Source organism: Suncus etruscus, chromosome 5, assembly GCF_024139225.1.
Source record: "Suncus etruscus isolate mSunEtr1 chromosome 5, mSunEtr1.pri.cur, whole genome shotgun sequence".
NCBI lineage: Eukaryota > Metazoa > Chordata > Mammalia > Eulipotyphla > Soricidae > Suncus > Suncus etruscus.
Window position 1 is genome coordinate 82,218,464 of NC_064852.1, and position 18,930 is coordinate 82,237,393.

An 18,930-nucleotide genomic window follows, 5' to 3' on the forward strand; every position below is an offset into this window, starting at 1 on the left:
GAGAGGAAAATCACTTCCACAAAGAGAAATACAGAAAGCTAGTTGGCATATGAAAAAGTCAGTCATTATTGTCATTTATTGTCAGGGAAATGCAAATCAAAATGACAATAAGGTATCAACTCACAGCAATGAGAATGGCTAATATCAAAAAGATGGGAAACAACTTATATTGATGGGAATGTGGAAAAAGGATCTTGCTTTGCTATTGGTAGGAATGTTGCCTGGTTCAGCCAACACAGAAAACAGTATGGAGATTTCTCAGAGAAGTAACAGCAGATATCCCATATAACCCAGTGAATCCATTACCTAGCATAAAGTCCCAAATATTAAAATTATTAAAATTAATAAAAATTATTAATTCAAAAAGGTATATATATCTTACCTTCATTTATTATCGTTATTATTATTTTTATTTACCTAGCTATTTTGGTCGATTTCTCTGTTTGGATGTGATTATTGAAATTATTGTCCCCAATTAGTCTTATTTTTTTTTTTCTCTCTTCCTTTCTCTTCTTTCGTTTTGTGCTACGCCATGTTTCTTATTTCAAGACCACGGCGTGTTTTTTTTTGTTTTTTTTTTTGTTTGTTTGTTTTTTGTTGTTGTTGTTGTTTTTTCTTTTTTGTTTGATTGTTTCTTATTTTTTTAATATTTTTTTATCTGTTTTTTGTGGTGCCTATCGATATAACCGGAATCCTCACTGGATATTTGACACTTCCTTTGGTACTGGTGGAGTGTTTCACCTTCTTGTTCTCATTCACTTCCCAAATTGATGATGAGAACCTCTAGAAGGATTTTTCCCATTTTCGGGGTATTAGACCCTTACCCCAGATTATTTACTTTCTCTTTTTCAGGCAAAACCACGTAACTTGAACTAGCTAGCCCTGCCCCCACTTACAGGGGGAAATAAGGGAGGCAGCAAGACCAAACTGATGCAAGACTACTAAGTAGTAGGTTAGATACAGAGGGGACCATATATTCTAACCGCCCTGAGGGTGAGGGAAGAGGAAATGGGAGGTAGGACAAAAACGGAGGGTTAGGGAGGACAATTTGGGGATGGGAAGCCCCCCTGATTTTATGTAAATATGTACCTAAAATATTATTGTCAACAATATGTAAGCCACTATGATCAAAATAAAAATTATATTAAAAAAAAAAAGGTATATGAACTTGTGTGTTCATTGCTGTGATATGGAATAGACAAGATATGGAAATAACCCAAATGCCAGATAAAGTATATGGCTGTGATACATGTATACAACAGAATACTTTGCAAGTAAAGGATTAAATCATGCAGTACATTGCAACCTGGATGGAACTGGGGTCATAAGTTTAAGTGACATAAAACTGAGCAGGAATAACAAATACCAGTGACCTTGTCAATCTGTGGTATATAGAGAAACAAAACAAGGGGATAAATCATCTTGAACTATAACAAACAGTTGGTTCTGGATTATAGAATTAAGATTACTAAGCACTAGGGAGAGTTAGTAGGAGGAATGAACAGGTAGCCAGGAAGTAACATAAGGAAACAAAAGGAGGGTCTTGGGCCCTTTGGTGGCAGTGAGGTATATTAACTATGTATACCCAAACCATACATGTTAACCTATTGTAAACATGTGATATAAACAAATAAATAAGATAAAAATATAAGTGCATAAATAAAAATAAAACTAAAGTGGAAGAATTCCTATTTCTTGAAGAAAAGATGTTCTATATCCAATGGGAATATTCTCCTACTGGGCAAAAGCCTACCATAAAAAAGAAAAGGTCAATTGAGAATTCTTGATGTAAAATATTCTACAGCTAAAAGATAAATCAGTGTGTACTTAGACTAAGTACCTAATATATTCATCTAGCGCACAGAACTGGATAGCTTCTACCCAAAGTAGGATGACTAACATTAGAACGAAGACTCACTAACCATTGGTTTTCAACAATGAGTTCAGAGGCTAATGATGGCCCAGACAGTGGTCCTCAAACTATGGCCCACAGGCCACATATTGTATTTGTATCTGTTTTGTTTCTTTATTGCAAAATAAGATATATGCAGTGTGCCCCCTGTTTAAAAAGTTTGAGGACCCCTAAATGTTGAAAACTACGAGTCTGTCACTGTGGTGATGAATAACAATGTTATTCTTCATTGATTAATGAAGAACAATAGTTATTAAGAAATTAGTATCCAGACAGGTGCTGATTCTTACTATCAAAAATCACTGTACTATCACACAGCATTTAGGTATATACACCATTAATTCCCATCCAATATGCTAAAAAATAAAGGGAGTAAAAGGTTTAGAAAGGACCCTAATGCTCAGATATGAGCTCCATTACTGAATCTATTTTCTAAAAAATATACAGATCATTCTTAAGGTTTTATTACTTTAAGTTTCTAAATAAAATTATACTATTCTAAATTACAATACATGGAAATAATTGTTTAAAGACAGCAGATTTTGTAATTTTTATTTAGTAGGTTAATTATAATTTAAAATAGTTAATAGTTTTGTTTTGTTTTGGTTTTTGGGCCACACCCGGCGGTGCTCAGAGGTTACTCCTGGCTGTCTGCTCAGAAATAGCTCCTGGCAGGCACGGGGGACCATATGGGACATTGGGATTCGAACCAACCACCTTAGGTCCTGGGTCAGGTGCTTGCAAGGCAAACACCGCTGTGCTATCTCTCCAGCCCCTAAAATAGTTAATATTTTAATTGAATCACTGAGATGCACTTATAAAGTTGTTCATGACTGAGTTTCAATCATGTAGTATCCAATATGCATCCCTTTACCAGTGCACATTATCTGCCACCAATATTCCCAGTTTCCCTCCTGCCCTTTCCCATACACTCTCCCATGCCTGCATTTATGGAAAACATTTCTTTCTCTCTTTTTCTTTCTCTCCTTCTGTCTGTCTTTCTTTTTCACCCTCTCTTACTCTTAGTCTTTTATTTTTACATTTTAGACACTGTGGTTTGCAATATTGTTAACTAAAGGGATAAAATGCATATCACTTTACCTATTTCAGTACTCTGTTCTTATCCAGAATGATCATTTCTAACTATCATTGTCATAGTGGTCCCTGCTGTGTACTAACTGCATTCCCCCACTTTTTGTGGCAAGCTTCCTACTATGGATAAGGCTTTAGGACATAATTTTTTTATTGGTGTTAATAGTAGGCCATACTCAACAGAACTCAAGCTCCTGCTTCAGTGCTCAGTAGCAATACCAGAGAGTGCTCAGGAAAATACATTCTTTGTTAGTGATTAAACTAGACTGGCTACAGGCAAATAAATTGCCTCAATGACTGTACTATTTCTATGGCCCACCATCTTTTATGATTATACACTTTAGAATTATGTTCTTAAAAGTCTCCTATTGCCTAAGTTAAGAGTTAAGCTTTCCAGTATTTATTTATGAGTGTGAATATGTCTTACTGAAGAGAGGCTTCCAGAAAGTTTACAAGTTGGAAGGCATCCCAGTATAATGGTTACCATACAAATAAACTCTGAAGACAATGCCAAGAGTCAGGAAGCCTGGATTTTATTATCTCTGCAACCTTCCGTCTCTTCATCTATATATAAAATGAGAAAATTTTATATATCAAGGAGCTCTCCATTCTAGAGTTACTTGCATTCCAGCTAGGAGTACATAATTTCCTTTACTTTATGGAACATTCTCTCCTCTCTCTCTTCTCCCATACTTCTTAAGTAAAACCACTTTACAAAAAAAAAGTAAGAAAAGTTAACAATTCATACCTCAAAAGGACCTGGATATTTATATGAAATAACATTTGTAAAATGCTTAATACTGTGTACAGTATATGTTCATAAATACTAGATAGCCAAGCACATTCATGAAAAAATTATGTAAAATAGCTTTATAAATGAAAAAACAAATGGCTTGTATAATATAGAGAATAGTGTAGACCATACATATAAATTTAGTCTGTATTTTCTCTTCAGTGACAGTGGTGGTAAGTTTTAATCAATGTTAAGTCCCAATAGCAAGGCTAGTAGAACACACACCTAATGTGTGAGACCCAGAGATTAATCCCATTACCACTCCAAACTCAGCACTTTAGCACTAAATGTGCTAAAGAAAAAAAAAAAAAAAAAGCAGCAGGAACTAGAGAGGTAATAAAGAAAGACACTTGTCTTGCATGTAGCTGACCTAGGTTCAATCCTGACACCACATATAATCCCCTCAATACTGGCAAAAATTACCTTTGTTTTGGGGGGGGGGGGTCACACGCGGCAGCGCTCAGGGGTTACTCCTGACTCTACACTCAGAAATTGCTCCTGGCAGGCTCGGTAGACCATCTGGGATGCCGTGATTCGAACCACCGTCCTTCTTCATGCGAGGCAAATGCCCTACCTCCATGCTATCTCTCTGGCCCCCCAAAATTACCATTGAGCACAAAGCTAGTAATAAGTCCTTATCACCTCTGGAGTATATATCAGAAGTGAAATTAAGTCAAAATAAAATTAATTATTTAACATATATGTATTAAATTCTAGTGAGTAATTTATGTGTACTACATAATACAGTATATAAAACATTGATTTTCAATAAGTTCACTGGGGACATAATACTATAATGTAATATTACTTCAATAAAAAATGAAGTTGGTTAAGTGTAAGAACAAAAATAATAAGCTTAATATCAAGGCAGAAAAATCAAAGAATTCTACAGAATATTTTTAGATTTGAACACACAGTTTTCTTGTGAACAAATGAAAACTAAAAAACTAAAAGGAGTTGAGACAAAATTATTTTTGTGTCTAAATGGTTTAAAAGGATTTTTTTGATAACTATAAAAAATGCTGGGCTTGGGCCAGAGTGGTGGTGCAAGTGGTAGGGCATTTGCCTTGCATGCACTAGTTTAGAATGGACCGTGGTTCCATCCCCTGGCATCCCATATAGTCTCCCAAGCCAGGAGTGATTTGTGAGCGCATAGCCAGGAGTAACCAGAGTGTCACTAATTTTGGCCCAGAAAGCAACAACAACAACAACAACAACAACAAAATGCTGGGCTCATGCCTATTAATTTTCAATTATTTACCTTTGACTCACTAAGTTCATCTGCAATAAGTGAAAAGAGCACCTACACAAATACTACATCACTAAGTTTTCTGGTCCATGAAGAGAAATACACTGCACTGAGAAAGAGAATATACTAATAAATATGAAGGTCAACTTGAAATCATGGCAGACAGTAATAGTCTAGAATTACATCCAGATCAGAATCCACCAGTAAGAAATGAAACTATATTAGGTTAGGAAAAGAGATTTGAGTGGCATTCAACAGACATAGTGACACTGTCTTTGTACTAGTTATCAGATCACTGATTGAACTACAAAATGTGGATTAATGAAATCAGTATACACTGGGTAAGAGTTAATAGACTACAAATCTAAAAATAAAGCAGCATTCAAAAAAATTAATGGGATGAAACTTAATAGATGATAAATGTTTCTATCAAAGTTTGAGAGAGCATTTATAATAGATTTTCACATATATTGGCTAACCCCACCAGAAGTGAATGAGGATTCAATACAGACTTTTTGATATGTGCCATTCTTACAGGCATGAAAGGATATTTCAATGTTGTTTTGATTTTCTTGTAGTGATGCAGCTCAGCAGTAAATTGCATGCTTTGAATTCAATCCATGGCACCACAGAAGCAAACAAAAGTAAAACTGCTCAAACAATAGAGATATATTTGGGTTTATTCCTCAAAACTTCATCTTCTGTATATCATCTGTATATATGGAAATGGTTGTGATTAAAGTAAAGAACCTAAATAGCTCCTTAAAAATTGCCTCAAAGTATAGGCATATAAGCTGGGAAAAGTGGTAAGGTATATTCTTCAAGTGCATATGGTCCTAAATTAGAAAATGGTACTAAAATATATATTTTATAAGCATTAATATGTAACATAGTATACATAAATTTTAGGATACAGAATCACATATTTTCATTTTCAACAAATGACACAATTATATATTAAAACAAACATTAATTTTCTATAACTTGATATAAATTATATCTGAATTAACTTTCATTTGAAGGAAGGTCACACAAAACTTTTAAACTCCTTTTCATGTTTCTTTTGCGGCCACATATGACAGTTCTCAGGACTTATTCCTCTCTGTGCTTAGGAATCATTCCTGACTGTGCTTAGGCAAGCATATGTAATGTGAGATTGAACCAGGGTCAGCGGCATGCCAGGTAAGTTCTTCAACCCACGTAATAATTATCCAGCCTTGACTGTGCAAGTCCTATCCCTGTGCTACATCTAGCCCCTGTTCTATTTTTTTTAATCTACACAAACATGCTCTAAGATCCTCATGGTTTGCACTAAAAGTCTTTGCATACCCACGTGATATTAAGTGAGAAATTAAGAAAAGTCACATCATATCAGATAGTACAGTGGCTAAAACATTTGCTTTACATGCGCACACATGGGTTGGATCCTTCTGTCTCATGGAACCATCAAGAGTGATCACTGAGCAGAGTCAGGAATAAACCCTGAGCACTGACTGGAGTATCCGAAAACAGCAACAACAAAAACAACCAACAATAGCAATAACAAAATAAAGGATTAATCAAGTTAGAAGACAGACTAGAATAAATACATTGGCAGATCTAAGACTATCTTTTAGCTATACAAATAAAGGTCTTCTTCTGCCACAGTATGCTTCCTTTCTAGTCCATATATATGCAAGCCAGAAAAAATATATGCAAGAGTTATATCATTGTTCTTTCTGAGGCAATATGTTTTGATTTTTATCAGTACTGCAGTATTCTGAGTTAGTACATAATCAGGTTTTACATGTGGTAATTTCAATAACAGTTAGGCCTAACAGTGAGGCCTAACTCAATAGTACATTATGGATGCTAAAAATGTAGTAATAAATAGGATCTTTTAAGTAGTAATAGTAAGAGGACAGTGACACTGTGTCTCTCTGCAGTCATGATGATCAGGAGAGGGTTTCTGAGGTTAGCTGGAGAATTTCAAATTCTACTGGATTAACTGAATTTATACATATTGGTAACTAGAACCATTGATAAGGTCTCAGGTATCACAGTAACAGAAAAGTTACATATGGTTCACAGGATAAGAACTGGTAAAGAAGACTTCTAATACTGATTCTTTTCAATGCTGTTTTGTCAAGTCATTATGCAACTTTAAAGAAAAATAACTATTGTATACTGTTAAAGAAATATACAATATACAAATATACAAATGCTATGAATGGTCTATTATTCTAAGTTTTAACCACACTATGTATTTGGGAAGGGAGACTGCTGTTGAGCCATATTCAATGGTGCTTAGGATCTATCCTTGACTATTCAAGAGTGACCCTGACAGTGCTTGGGGAAACAAATAGTGTAGGATCAAAATGGAAGTGGCTGTATGCATCCAAGGTAAATACATTTTATACTATACTGTCTCTTAGCCCCCTTTAGTGTGTTTAGTCTAACTTGGTTTTGTTTTTTGGGGGGCCTACCTAAAGATGGTTAGTGGCTTGCCATTCCCAGCTCAGCTCAAAGGTTGCTTCTAGAGGTACAGGGGATCTAATATGTTGGCTGATACTATCTCTCTGGTCCCTTTAAAAATTTTATAATGCATAAATTTTTTACATTTAGATCAGAGGTTGAGCTAGTAAAGTTCTAAAAGGACTCAGAAGGGTTTTGAGACTATTAAGTAAATAATGTGCTTCGAACCTTCTCTGAAACATTAAGAAGTAGTATACAAGCATTAGTTTTATTTTTATTACTGTGATTATGACCCTTTGAATGTCTGATGAAACTACATTGGCAAAGTATATCATATCTGGGAAAGACTTAATAAGGAAATAAGATTAAATATATTGTGCTAGTGTATTTCTCTACTGAATGAAACAAGTCATATTTTTGGAAGTACAGACAGCTGTATTCCGTATATCAAATTGAAAATGCCATGGCAACCACTGTTCCTAAGCAATTGTAGAATTCTGTGTATGGTCCACTTTCTATAAAAAAAAATAGTATGTAGAGAGTTGAGTGACTGATCAAGGGTTATATGATAATCTGAAGAAAAAACCCTGATATATTTAATAAAGTTTAGAATACATCCTCTACTAAAATAATATCAATGATTGCATAAAATAACTAATGATTCATTAAGGAAAACTAGGACCAACTATATAGACTTGCACATTTCAAAACATGTGGCAATTTATCCTATCTGCTTCAAACCCAGAATAAAAATTAAAAGATAAAACTGGGTAAAAGATGAAACATTTTTTAAAAACCAATTAAATTGGTTGCTAAAAAAATGACATTCTAGGTATTAGATTTCACTTGCATAATACTAGATGGCAAAGTATTTCAATTTCTCAATACGTGAGTGCTTGTCAGCAGCAGATGCAAAATGAAACCAAATGAAATACCCAATCAAGTTCATTCCTTACTCTCCTACTAGCCAAAAGTCAATATCCTAAAGAAAGTGAAATATCATCCTCGTAGCCTAAGAAAACTGCTTGCTCTTATATGCACATATAATTCCAATCATAAAAATCACATCAAATAAGCAAGAATGACCTATCTTGTTATCACATTTACAGAAGTTTTGGAAATTCTATGGGTGAAGATTTCCCAATTGTCTTTAACTTTTCTATCTCTTAAAGGTTTGTTAATACTAAGATATCATTTGGCCACTGACTTTATGAAATGTGTTTTGCCCTAATAAATGATCCACAGATATAGTACTAGATATAAAGCACTAGATATTGGATTTCTCAGTTTAAATTCAGGACTTCTAAGTCACCTTAGACATTTATTCAAATCTTAGTCAACTTAAGTCAATGTCATTTGATTCCTGGCTTCTTTTGCCCTTTAGTCACGTATGAAAAAACAACAACAACAACATTTTTTTTTAATGGGAGGTTGGGATTTAGTATATGTGGTGGCCACACCCAGCTATGTTCAGGGGCTATTTCTGGCTCTTTGTTCAGGTCTGAACCCACTGGTACTCATATGTGGCACCATAGATTCAAACTAAGAATGACCTGTACCAGGTCCAATTGGACCATCTTTTTGTAGATAACCAATATTTTTAACCTTATTATGAATAATTACATACTTTGTACAGTCTAGTATAGTATGGTTCTTATAATAATAACACAATACCATTATTACTTATGTTATAAAATGGACATTTTAAATCATTAAGGAAATCATATTCACAGAATGTCTAAAAGGCAACAAGGAGGAAAGCTCAGAGGGCTAAGAACGTATTTTTGTTTGAGAAGGACCTAGATTCAATAGCAGGTACATCATAGTTCCCCACAATCTCGGATAACAAGCAAGAAGCAGCCACCTGAGCAAAGCTGGGTGTGATACCAAAAAAAAGCACCAAAGAAAATTCTAAAAATTTTCTAATTCCAAAGCTTTCTTTTCAAAAAAACTTTTTCCATAGAATGTAGTATGTTTACATTTACATGGAAAATAACACAAAGCTTGAATGTGAAAGGTACAAATAAATTTAGGGACACACAAAAACTATAATATTATAACAATGACAGTAAACTGTATTCTTTAAAATATAATCTTTTATTAGTTGAAATTTCAATGTAGAAATGTTCTCCTCAGTGATAATTTCTTTTACTAACTTGGATCTTCATTGAATCCTCTTTGGAAACTGCAAAATTGGCTGCAAAAATAAGCTCAAAAATCAACAGCCTTTATGTGAATATTTTTAGTTAAATTATAATTTCATTTCCCAATCACCTTAATTTGTGAATATTGAGAAATGCCTTTGAACAATGAAGTAAATTATCAGGCATAGGTAGCCAAAAGTTACAAAAATAGATGTGTTCACAAAAATTCTTTTAAAGTATAGGTACAATTATTTATTAGTAGCCTGTTTAACATGTTTCAATAAAAATCTAAAAGAAAAAAAAAACCACTAAAATTAAGCTCAAAATGAATAAAATTATTTTAATTATTAATGTGTTTGTCATGTTTTATTGTTATTTATCTTCTTAATTTTAATTTTCTGTCACTTCACCCAGAATAAATGATATTTTCTATTTCTAGAATAATGCAACTATTTCCTATATTTTCTCTATGTTTTATGAAAGGAAGCTTTGGTTAAAAAAAAAGAAAACCATGGAAAAAAAGCATACTGTTGTAGTTCTGTTGAAGAGTGCACCCTTGTGGCCTATTTGTAGTGTAAAGAATAAAAACTAATATGTGTGCATAAAAATTCTTGGAACTGAAAATAATTTTGTTGATTTTGTTTCCCTCCAGTTCTTTTCCCAGCTCTCTAACAATAAAGAATGATGCCTTTAATATTTTTAGATTCACAACAAACTTTTTATTGAGGTACAACACATTTATACGGTTGTATTTTTCAGGAGTAGTTTTCACATCTCTTCAAAATTTCAGTCACATCACATCTGCCACCAAAGTATACAATTTCTTCATTACAATCTATTGGACGCCATTCATCCTTTGTATGTACCGAACTTACATCTCACTTTGGAAACTTAATATAAAATATCTAAATGATGACTGCCTTGTATTTTTTTTTGTTTGTTTGTTTTTGGGCCACACCCGGCGGTACTCAGGGGTTACTCCTGGCTGTCTGTTCAGAAATAGCTCCTGGCAGGCACGGGGGACCATATGGGGCACCGGGATTTGAACCAACCACCTTTGGTCCTGGATCGGCTGCTTGCAAGGCAAACGGCGCTGTGCTATCTCTCCGGGCCCGATTGCCTTAGATTTTAATTCAAAACAAGCAAATAAGTCAAATTCACTGATAAATTTATAAGCTTTGCAAATTTCCTACTCATCTTCATTTAACTATATACAGACTTTTCACTCAGTTCAAATTTTATTTGTTTTGTCTTGGGCCATACCCAGTGATGCTCAGGGGTTACTCCTAGCTATGCACTCAGAAATTGCTCCTGGCTCAGGGGGACCACATGGGATGGCACAGATTGAACCCAGGTCCATCCTGGGTCAGCTGCTTGCAAGGCAAACAACCTACCACTGTGCTCTGGCCCCAAGTCAGTTTCAATTTTATTGAATTTCAATATTATTTTATTTAATCATTATGTAGTATTCATACTGTTAGTGCTTAAGCTTTTAATACCACGTTGTGAAAATTCTGCCTTTTCTGTACAACTTAAGAATAAAGAAACTACAAAACTGTCTACAAAACTATGGTTACTATGCAGTAAGGATGGGAAAGAAGAGTCAGAGTAGGAGTGGCACAAGGATAGTGGTGAAGGGTCTTGAGCACTGTGGAGGTGATGAGGTAGAGCAACTCTACATCAAAACCATAAATGGTAGCACTATTCTAATCATGTTAGCTCTACTACAATTAAAATAGATTTTCTTTTTTATATTTTTATTTTTAATTATGTGAACAATGATGCAAAGAAAGAGGACAAGGTAAAGTTACAGTGGAAGGACAATCACCCAAAAACAGAGTTCTTAAAATAATTTTGCACAAAAATACCTGGGCCAAGTACTACAAAAGTAAATGTAAACACTGCTTTGGTAAAACAGATACTCCTGCAATACATACTTATAGAAATTCTTAAAAACTTTTTGGGTGACTGACATTCTTATTGCAAATACTATTACTCTTTGTATGTAAGCTATAATAAATGTTTACTCATTACTTCAAACACCTACTACGCTATGAAATTTTGACAGGGAATAAAATTCCTTTACTCTGTTGTGAAAATAAATAAAACTTGTAAACTTTAATCTATAATCCTACTGTTGATTTCACAGGATTGGTTGTTTATCCTATATCATGCTATATTCATAAGATGAAACATTGTTCAGGATTTAAAAGGGGGATTCCTTTATGAAATTATAGGGATATTAAAACATTATTTTATAACCAAAAAAGATATAATTATTCCATGCAGTACATGTCTGTACTGCAAACTATAGGAACGTAACATATATTCTCATTTAACTTGAATGTTCAGGATTTCCACCAAGCAATAATGAGCTAAATGTACTAGACAGAGTTAGAAGTATACATAAAAGAATGAGGGATCAAAGTTTAAAAGTAAAATTTCACTTAAGCACGGTAAAGCTAACTCACAACAAAATAAAAAGATCAAAAGGGAGAAAATACCTTCTTATATGCCTCCCTGGTCCCATGTATAGCTTCATTCTACTAAAATAAAAAAACACCACTGGATGATTCCATTTTAAAATAAGCAGAGAGGTCCTGAGAGAAACTGTAAGAGTTACGGTGTTTGCTTGCATGAAGTTGTCCCCAGTTCAATTCCCAAAACCTAATAGAGCCCCTAGTGTGGCTGGAAAAGAATGGAGTTGCAAATGAACTTTGCTGGGCATGGCTTAATACCCTCCTCTCTTCCAACTGAGAAGAAGAGAAAGTTAACAGATTATTTTTTCTCCTAAGACACACAGATAGTCAGCAGTACATGAAAAGGTACTCCATATCACCAATTACTAGGGAAAAAATGCAAATCAAAATCACAGTGAAATATTATTTCACTCCTATCAAAAGGCTATTATTAAAAAGTCAAGAAAGTGCTTGAAAAGGATGTGGACCTTTTCATAACAAGACATTTTGTGCTTTGTTGTTGTTTTTGTGACTTGTTACTATCACTAAGGAAAACAGTTGGTGGCTTCTCAGATAATTACGAATAGATATACCATATAATCCAGCAGTTTTACATCCAGGTATATAGCCAAAAGAAATAAGAAAAGAATATTAAAGAAATGTCTGCCACTTTTAATGCCATAATTCATACTAGTTAAGATAATTAAAAAAACAAGTATTTACTAATAGATTAAATGGCAAAGAGGATATACACATACATATGTGTTTAATGAATATATACACAATAAATTTTATTTAATCATAAAAACATTTCATTTTTGGGAATAGGGATATTTTGGGGCCACAAACAGCAGTGCTCAGGAATTACTCTTGTTGGGGCTCAAGGGGCCATATGGAATGCTGTGGATTGAACCTCGGTTGGGCATGAGCAAAGCAAATGCCCTACTTACTATAATGCACTCTGATCTACACCCTGGCATTTGGACAACACAAGTGTGCCTTGAGGGCATTATTTGATGTGAATTAAGACAGAGAAAGATAAACACTGAAAATATCACATATGAAACTGAAAAATGCTGAACTCACTGAGAGTAGAAAGGTAGGTTGCTATGGACTAGAAGGTTACATGGAAAAGTTGGTAAAAAGGTAAAAACTTTCAGTGATAAAATGATAAAATTAAGGTCTTTTGGCTGGAGAAACAGATAAGCAGGTTTCACATGTATTATATTTACTGTAAACACCATCAGGAGGAACTCCTAAGCATAAAGTTGAGAGTAGCACCCATGAACCACAAGGTATAACTCAAAAAAGGAAGACCCCCAAAAGAATTAAGCTAAAGATCGAATGCAATGTGATACAGTTGAAAATACAGTAAAACAAGTGAAATATGCTGAAAATAAAACTTAAACATTCTTTCTACCCTCACCCCCAAAAAACAAAAAGAGGATAAGAGGGGAAATTAAGGAGGAGATAACTACAATTTCCTCTATGGTGAGCATTATTTCATAATGTATACCAATTAAATCACCATGATGTAAATACTGAATAGCTTATGTGATGTCTATTGCATCACAATATGCTAAAAATAAAATAAATGCAGAATATCTCTTTCCCTAATATTGTGATAAAAATGTAGAAGATGTTGGATGTCCAACTTTTTTGGGGGGGGGGTTACATCCAGCAGCGCTCAGAAATCGCTCCTGGCAGGCTTGGGGGACCTTATGGGATGCCGGGATTCGAACCACAGTCCTTCTGCATGCAAAGCAAGCACCTTACCTCCATGCTATCTCTCTGGCCCCAAGGATGTCCAGTTTCTTAAAAGGGAAGTGACAATTACAAAACATGCATGTGGCAGCTTGCCACATTCTAAATATGTTTTTTGAAGATATTTAATTCTAAACTGTGGATATTCCTGACTTGGCACCTAGGGGTTGCCCCTTGCAGTGCTCAGGAGATCATGTGGCACTGGAGATAAGACATGGCTCTTCAAAATGCAAAGCATGTACTACAGCCTATTGAGCACATTTTCTGAGTCAGTGAGTAGATAAATGAACTACTGTTTTCTCCTCTTTGCCTTGTGTTTCTCTATGCCTAACACTGGCAGAGGGATAGCAAAATGTTACGAAAGGTGATAAAGAACTGATCATGATTTGGATGAAAGAGGAAAAAATAACAACCAAAGATATCCTTAGACTTTTTAGTCCAGCATTTAAAAAAGAGTCTAAGTCAAATTGATGCCTGGTAGTAACCCATCAAAATATTTTGAGCTCTAATTGTAACTGGGAAATATTGGATTAGCATAATTGATATATTCATTTCCTAGGGTTTTCACTACAAATTACTTTAATGAGGTGACCTAGCATAACACAGATTTATCCTACATAGTTCAATATCCAGAAATCTGAAATTAAGATATTGTAAAAGCAACAGCTACTGAAAAAAGCAGTAGAAGATTCTTCCTTGTTTTTTCCAACTTCATATGGCTCCTGCCATTCTTTGTCCTATGACAAATATTTGCTGTCATCAGATGGACTCTTTACTTTTGTGTGTCTCCTCAGAAAATACCAGTCATTAAATTGAGAATAGTTTCATTTCTAGACCTTAATAATATCTTCAAAATCTTCATTTCTAAGTAAGAATTTATTCACAAGTAGTGTGGGTTAGGCTTGTAGACTAAATTATGCTAGGCAGGTTGGCAAACTCACACCTCTATTCAAAGTCAGCAAGTGAACTGGGAGCAATCCTGAAGCACAACACTAGGAATAATCTCAAAGTACAGAACTGGGTGTGGTCCTAGACAATATAAAACAACAACAACAGAAAAAAAGTAAATCATATCACTAGATTAATAATTCAATAAAAAGTGTAAGTTTCCTCTCATAGAACATAGTAAATATAAGTTAAGAACGTGGATTTATTTAGAAAATAGGTAAAGGAAGGAATAGAAAGAAATAGAAGAGAATTGAGCTATAATATAAAGAAAAACCAAGCTAAGACAAGGGGAGATCTATCATATCAAATATGGCCCCAAAGCTAGGAAAATAAATGCAGATACTTAAGAAGGTATGAATTTCCAAAGCATTCACACATGCCCTTTCACGTGTACACATATAAACTCATAGGGCCATGGCCTGATTATAAGTTTTGCAATTAAGAAATTTTAAAATGGTTCTTTAGCTTCTCCAGGGAAAAACAAATAATTCTGAATCCTACTGAGGAATACATCAAAGAACTAAACAGATGTCCAGATCAAAGAAAAAATAATTAGAAAATTGTATAAAGATGTCAAGTTTGCCAAAGGCAACATATGAGGAAAAAATTACTTAACACGGGGGCATCAACTGGTCATAGAGCAGAGAATGAGAAATCAAAAGAAATAGCTTTGCTGAGGTCACTGCCAGCAAGGCCTAGTATATCAAGGCAAAGACAATTAGAAAGACAATAGAGGCCTCCTCAGGATCCACATTCACAAAGGACATTTACTGGAAAAAATTGGATAAGAACAGTTGGAACAAAGATTTATAAGCAGTGACTAAGATTTATTTCTATATAAAGAAAAATCAGACATTTACTAAAGAGCATGATAATTTATGCTCTTACAAGATAGTTTTGTGATAATTAAGATTACAAAACAATCCTGAGAATGATACTCATTTTAACAATTTACTAAGAAGAAAAGTAAAGGATTTCTAGCCAAAAAGGAACTCTTAGGGGACCCTGACTTGGCTCCTGCTACTCTCCCTCAGTTTCAAAGTCTGTTCCTTGTTCATGCCCAGGCAGACCACAGACTTCACATTCTTCCCACATCTTTGAACAAGATTTTTCTGACTAAATGATGAGCTCCTATACATATCTTAAGGCTGAACCATAGATTCTCCTTTCTTGTGACAATTTTCCTAATACACAGAAGTTATCCTTAAATTGTCAGTTAGTATATCTATCATTAGCAAATATAACCCTTACTGACTTTTAAGATATCTTATATCACAGATGCTAGATAAGCAAATCAATTTTGGGAGGGAGAGACAAAGGGGGAGAGAAGAGGTAGTGTCAGGGATTGAACCCTGATCTCACACAAGCAAGGCAGGCATTTTATCACTGATACACATCTTGGCCTCTAAAACCAGAGAATCTTTTTAGCACAGGGGCTTAGGGACTACTCCCAGTGTTCTTTGGTCATTGTTGTTGTTATTGTTGTTTTGGGATGTTATTAGTCTTTTTTTTTTTTTTTCATTGTTTGGGCCATACCTGGCAGTGCTCAGAGTGTACTCCTGACTTGGCATTTAGGGATCAGTTCTGATGGGCTTAGGGAACCATTTGGAGTATTAGGGATCAAATCCAGGGTGCAAAGCAAGCACCCTACCTGATGTACCTTCTCTATAGTTCCTATTCCCAGTGATTTTTGGCCAGTCAGGCCAGTGGCTTAATGCTGGAACTAAAGATGCAATGTTTCTCAGGTCTTGCAGTGTTGGGACCACCAGAGCAATCCCAGTGGTGTTTGGGGTTCACTAAGTCTACACTCACTGATGCCTAGGAGGTCATGTGCCAAGGACCAAATCAAGGACAGCCACCAGCAAAATGGCTTCACCCCTATAATATCTACATCTATAGATAACCTCTACACTATCTTAACTCCAATAGTACCTATTGGCCTCAAATACAAGAGATTGTGTTTGCAAAGTGGGTGTGGGGGAAAGCAGGGGCTTGTGCCACACCTAGTAATGGTCTGAAACTCATCCTGGCTCTGGTTCTGTAGTGATTCCTGAGGGTTCTCAAAAAATAATATGTAGTGTCACGGATTCAAACCAAGGTTAGCAACATGCAAAGCATGTAAGCCTTGTGCTTAGAGGTTTTTTTACTATCTATCACACTTTAAAACAAGACAATCTTGGGCCCGGAGAGATAGCACAGCAGCGTTTGCCTTGCAAGCAGCTGATCCAGGACCAAAGGTGGTTGGTTCGAATCCCGGTGTCCCATATGGTCTCCCGTGCCTGCCAGGAGCTATTTCTGAGCAGACAGCCAGGAGTAACTCCTGAGCACCGCCAGGTGTGGCCCAAAGCAAAACAAAACAAACAAACAAACAAACAAAAAATAAAACACAAGACAATCTTTACAGAAGTAAGATGATTTATGATTTAACAGGTAACTTTCAAGTAAGTATTAAATTTAAGCTGGGGAAAAGATTCACTTAGAAAATGGTTTGAATATAAATATGTAAACATAACTGCAATTATATATAAGAAAACGATTCTTAAGTATAAAGTATGACAAAAGGATCTTACCCTAATAACCCCCCTCCTCTCACATATGTACATAAATTAAAGAAACCTAAAATTAGGCCATGTGTTAAGACCATGAATTCACAAATATTGTGTTGCCAAAAATAAAAAAATGTTTATATATATATTTGGTTTTTGGGTCATACCCAGCAGTGCTCAGGGGTTACTCCTGGCTCTATGCTCAGAAATCCCTCCTGGCAGGCCTAGGGGACCATATGGGATGCTGGAATTAGAACCACCAACCTTCTGCATGCAAGGCAAACGCTTTACTCCATGCTTTTTCTCCGGCCCTGAATATTTTTATTCATAAAAATAAGAAAGAGGGCCCGGAGAGATAGCAGAGCAGCGTTTCCCTTGCAAGCACCTGATCCAAGACCAAAGGTGGTTGGTTCAAATCCCGGTGTCCCATATGGTCCCCCGTGCCTGCCAGGAGCTATTTCTGAGCAGACAGCCAGGAGTAACCCCTGAGCACTGCTGGGTGTGACCCAAAAACAAAAACAAACAAACAAAAAAAAAAGAAAGAATTGGGGCTGGAGAGATAGCATGGAGGTAAGGCATTTGCTTTCCATGCAGAAGGTCAGTGGTTCAAATCCCAGCATCCCATATGGTCCCCTGAGCCTGCAGGAGTGATTTCTGAGATTAGAACCAAGAGTAACCCCTGAGTGTGGCTGGGTATAATCCAAAAACTAAAAAAAAAATAAATAAATAAATAAAATAAATAAGTAAATAAGAATCTTTGGTTGGGTCTCATTAAGCCAACACCTTAAGGCTTATGGATAATTTTAAATGCTACTTAAAACTGACATATTTGGAACCAGACAGATAGGATAGGGGTTAAGAAGATTGCCTTGCACATATTCAACCTTAGTCTGAGTCCTAAAATTACATGTAATCCCACAAGTACCACCAGGAGTGATTCTTAAGTACAGAGCCCAGAGTAAAACCTGAAGACTTTCTGATTTGATATGGATCCAGTCCAGTCTGCACTTCCCCACTAGAAAAATTACTGACACTCATGTTTTTACTGCACTGTAAATCTGCCCAACTATACAAAATGTCTTTCTACCATCAATCTTATTAGCAATTAGTTACTCATATTATAATGAACAGTTAATTATTACCAACTTTATTAATACTCTACATGGAAAATACCAGAGAAGTAAGATGAAAAACAGATGGTACCCTAAAACATAAAAACAAAATTCTCCTTCTAAAAGCATAAAACAAAACAAATCCACATACCTTATTTGTTTCGTCCACACTCATGGATTTTATTACATAAGAATCTGGTCTCTCTTGGATGTGGGCAAGGTCTTGGGGGGCGCTCTGTGACCCTGACATTGGAGGCAATGGAGCCCGTCTCTTCTTGGGTGCATCTGATGGCAGAGTATTTGAAACATATGGTTTTGAGATGGTATTTGACCTATTAAACGTTGGTCGATGTTTACTGACTAGAGGGGTTGCAGGAGCACTTGCAGTCTAAAATGAATAGAAAGATAAAATGTTTAAGTAAAAAAAAACAACAAAAACAATAAGACTCAATCTTAT

The 18,930-nt window shown here is 35.3% G+C and overlaps 1 protein-coding gene across 3 annotated transcripts in view; it reads right to left on the reverse strand.

Annotated features, from left to right (window-relative positions):
• The window catches only part of COBLL1 (cordon-bleu WH2 repeat protein like 1), a 181,015-nt gene that overhangs the window by 31,380 nt on the left and 130,705 nt on the right, over nucleotides 1-18,930 (reverse strand). For all 3 annotated transcript variants that reach the window (XM_049773782.1, XM_049773781.1, XM_049773780.1), the window contains exon 8: nucleotides 18,625-18,861. In XM_049773782.1, the coding sequence (XP_049629739.1) occupies nucleotides 18,625-18,861 (237 nt within the window). The remainder of the gene's footprint in view (nucleotides 1-18,624; nucleotides 18,862-18,930) is intronic.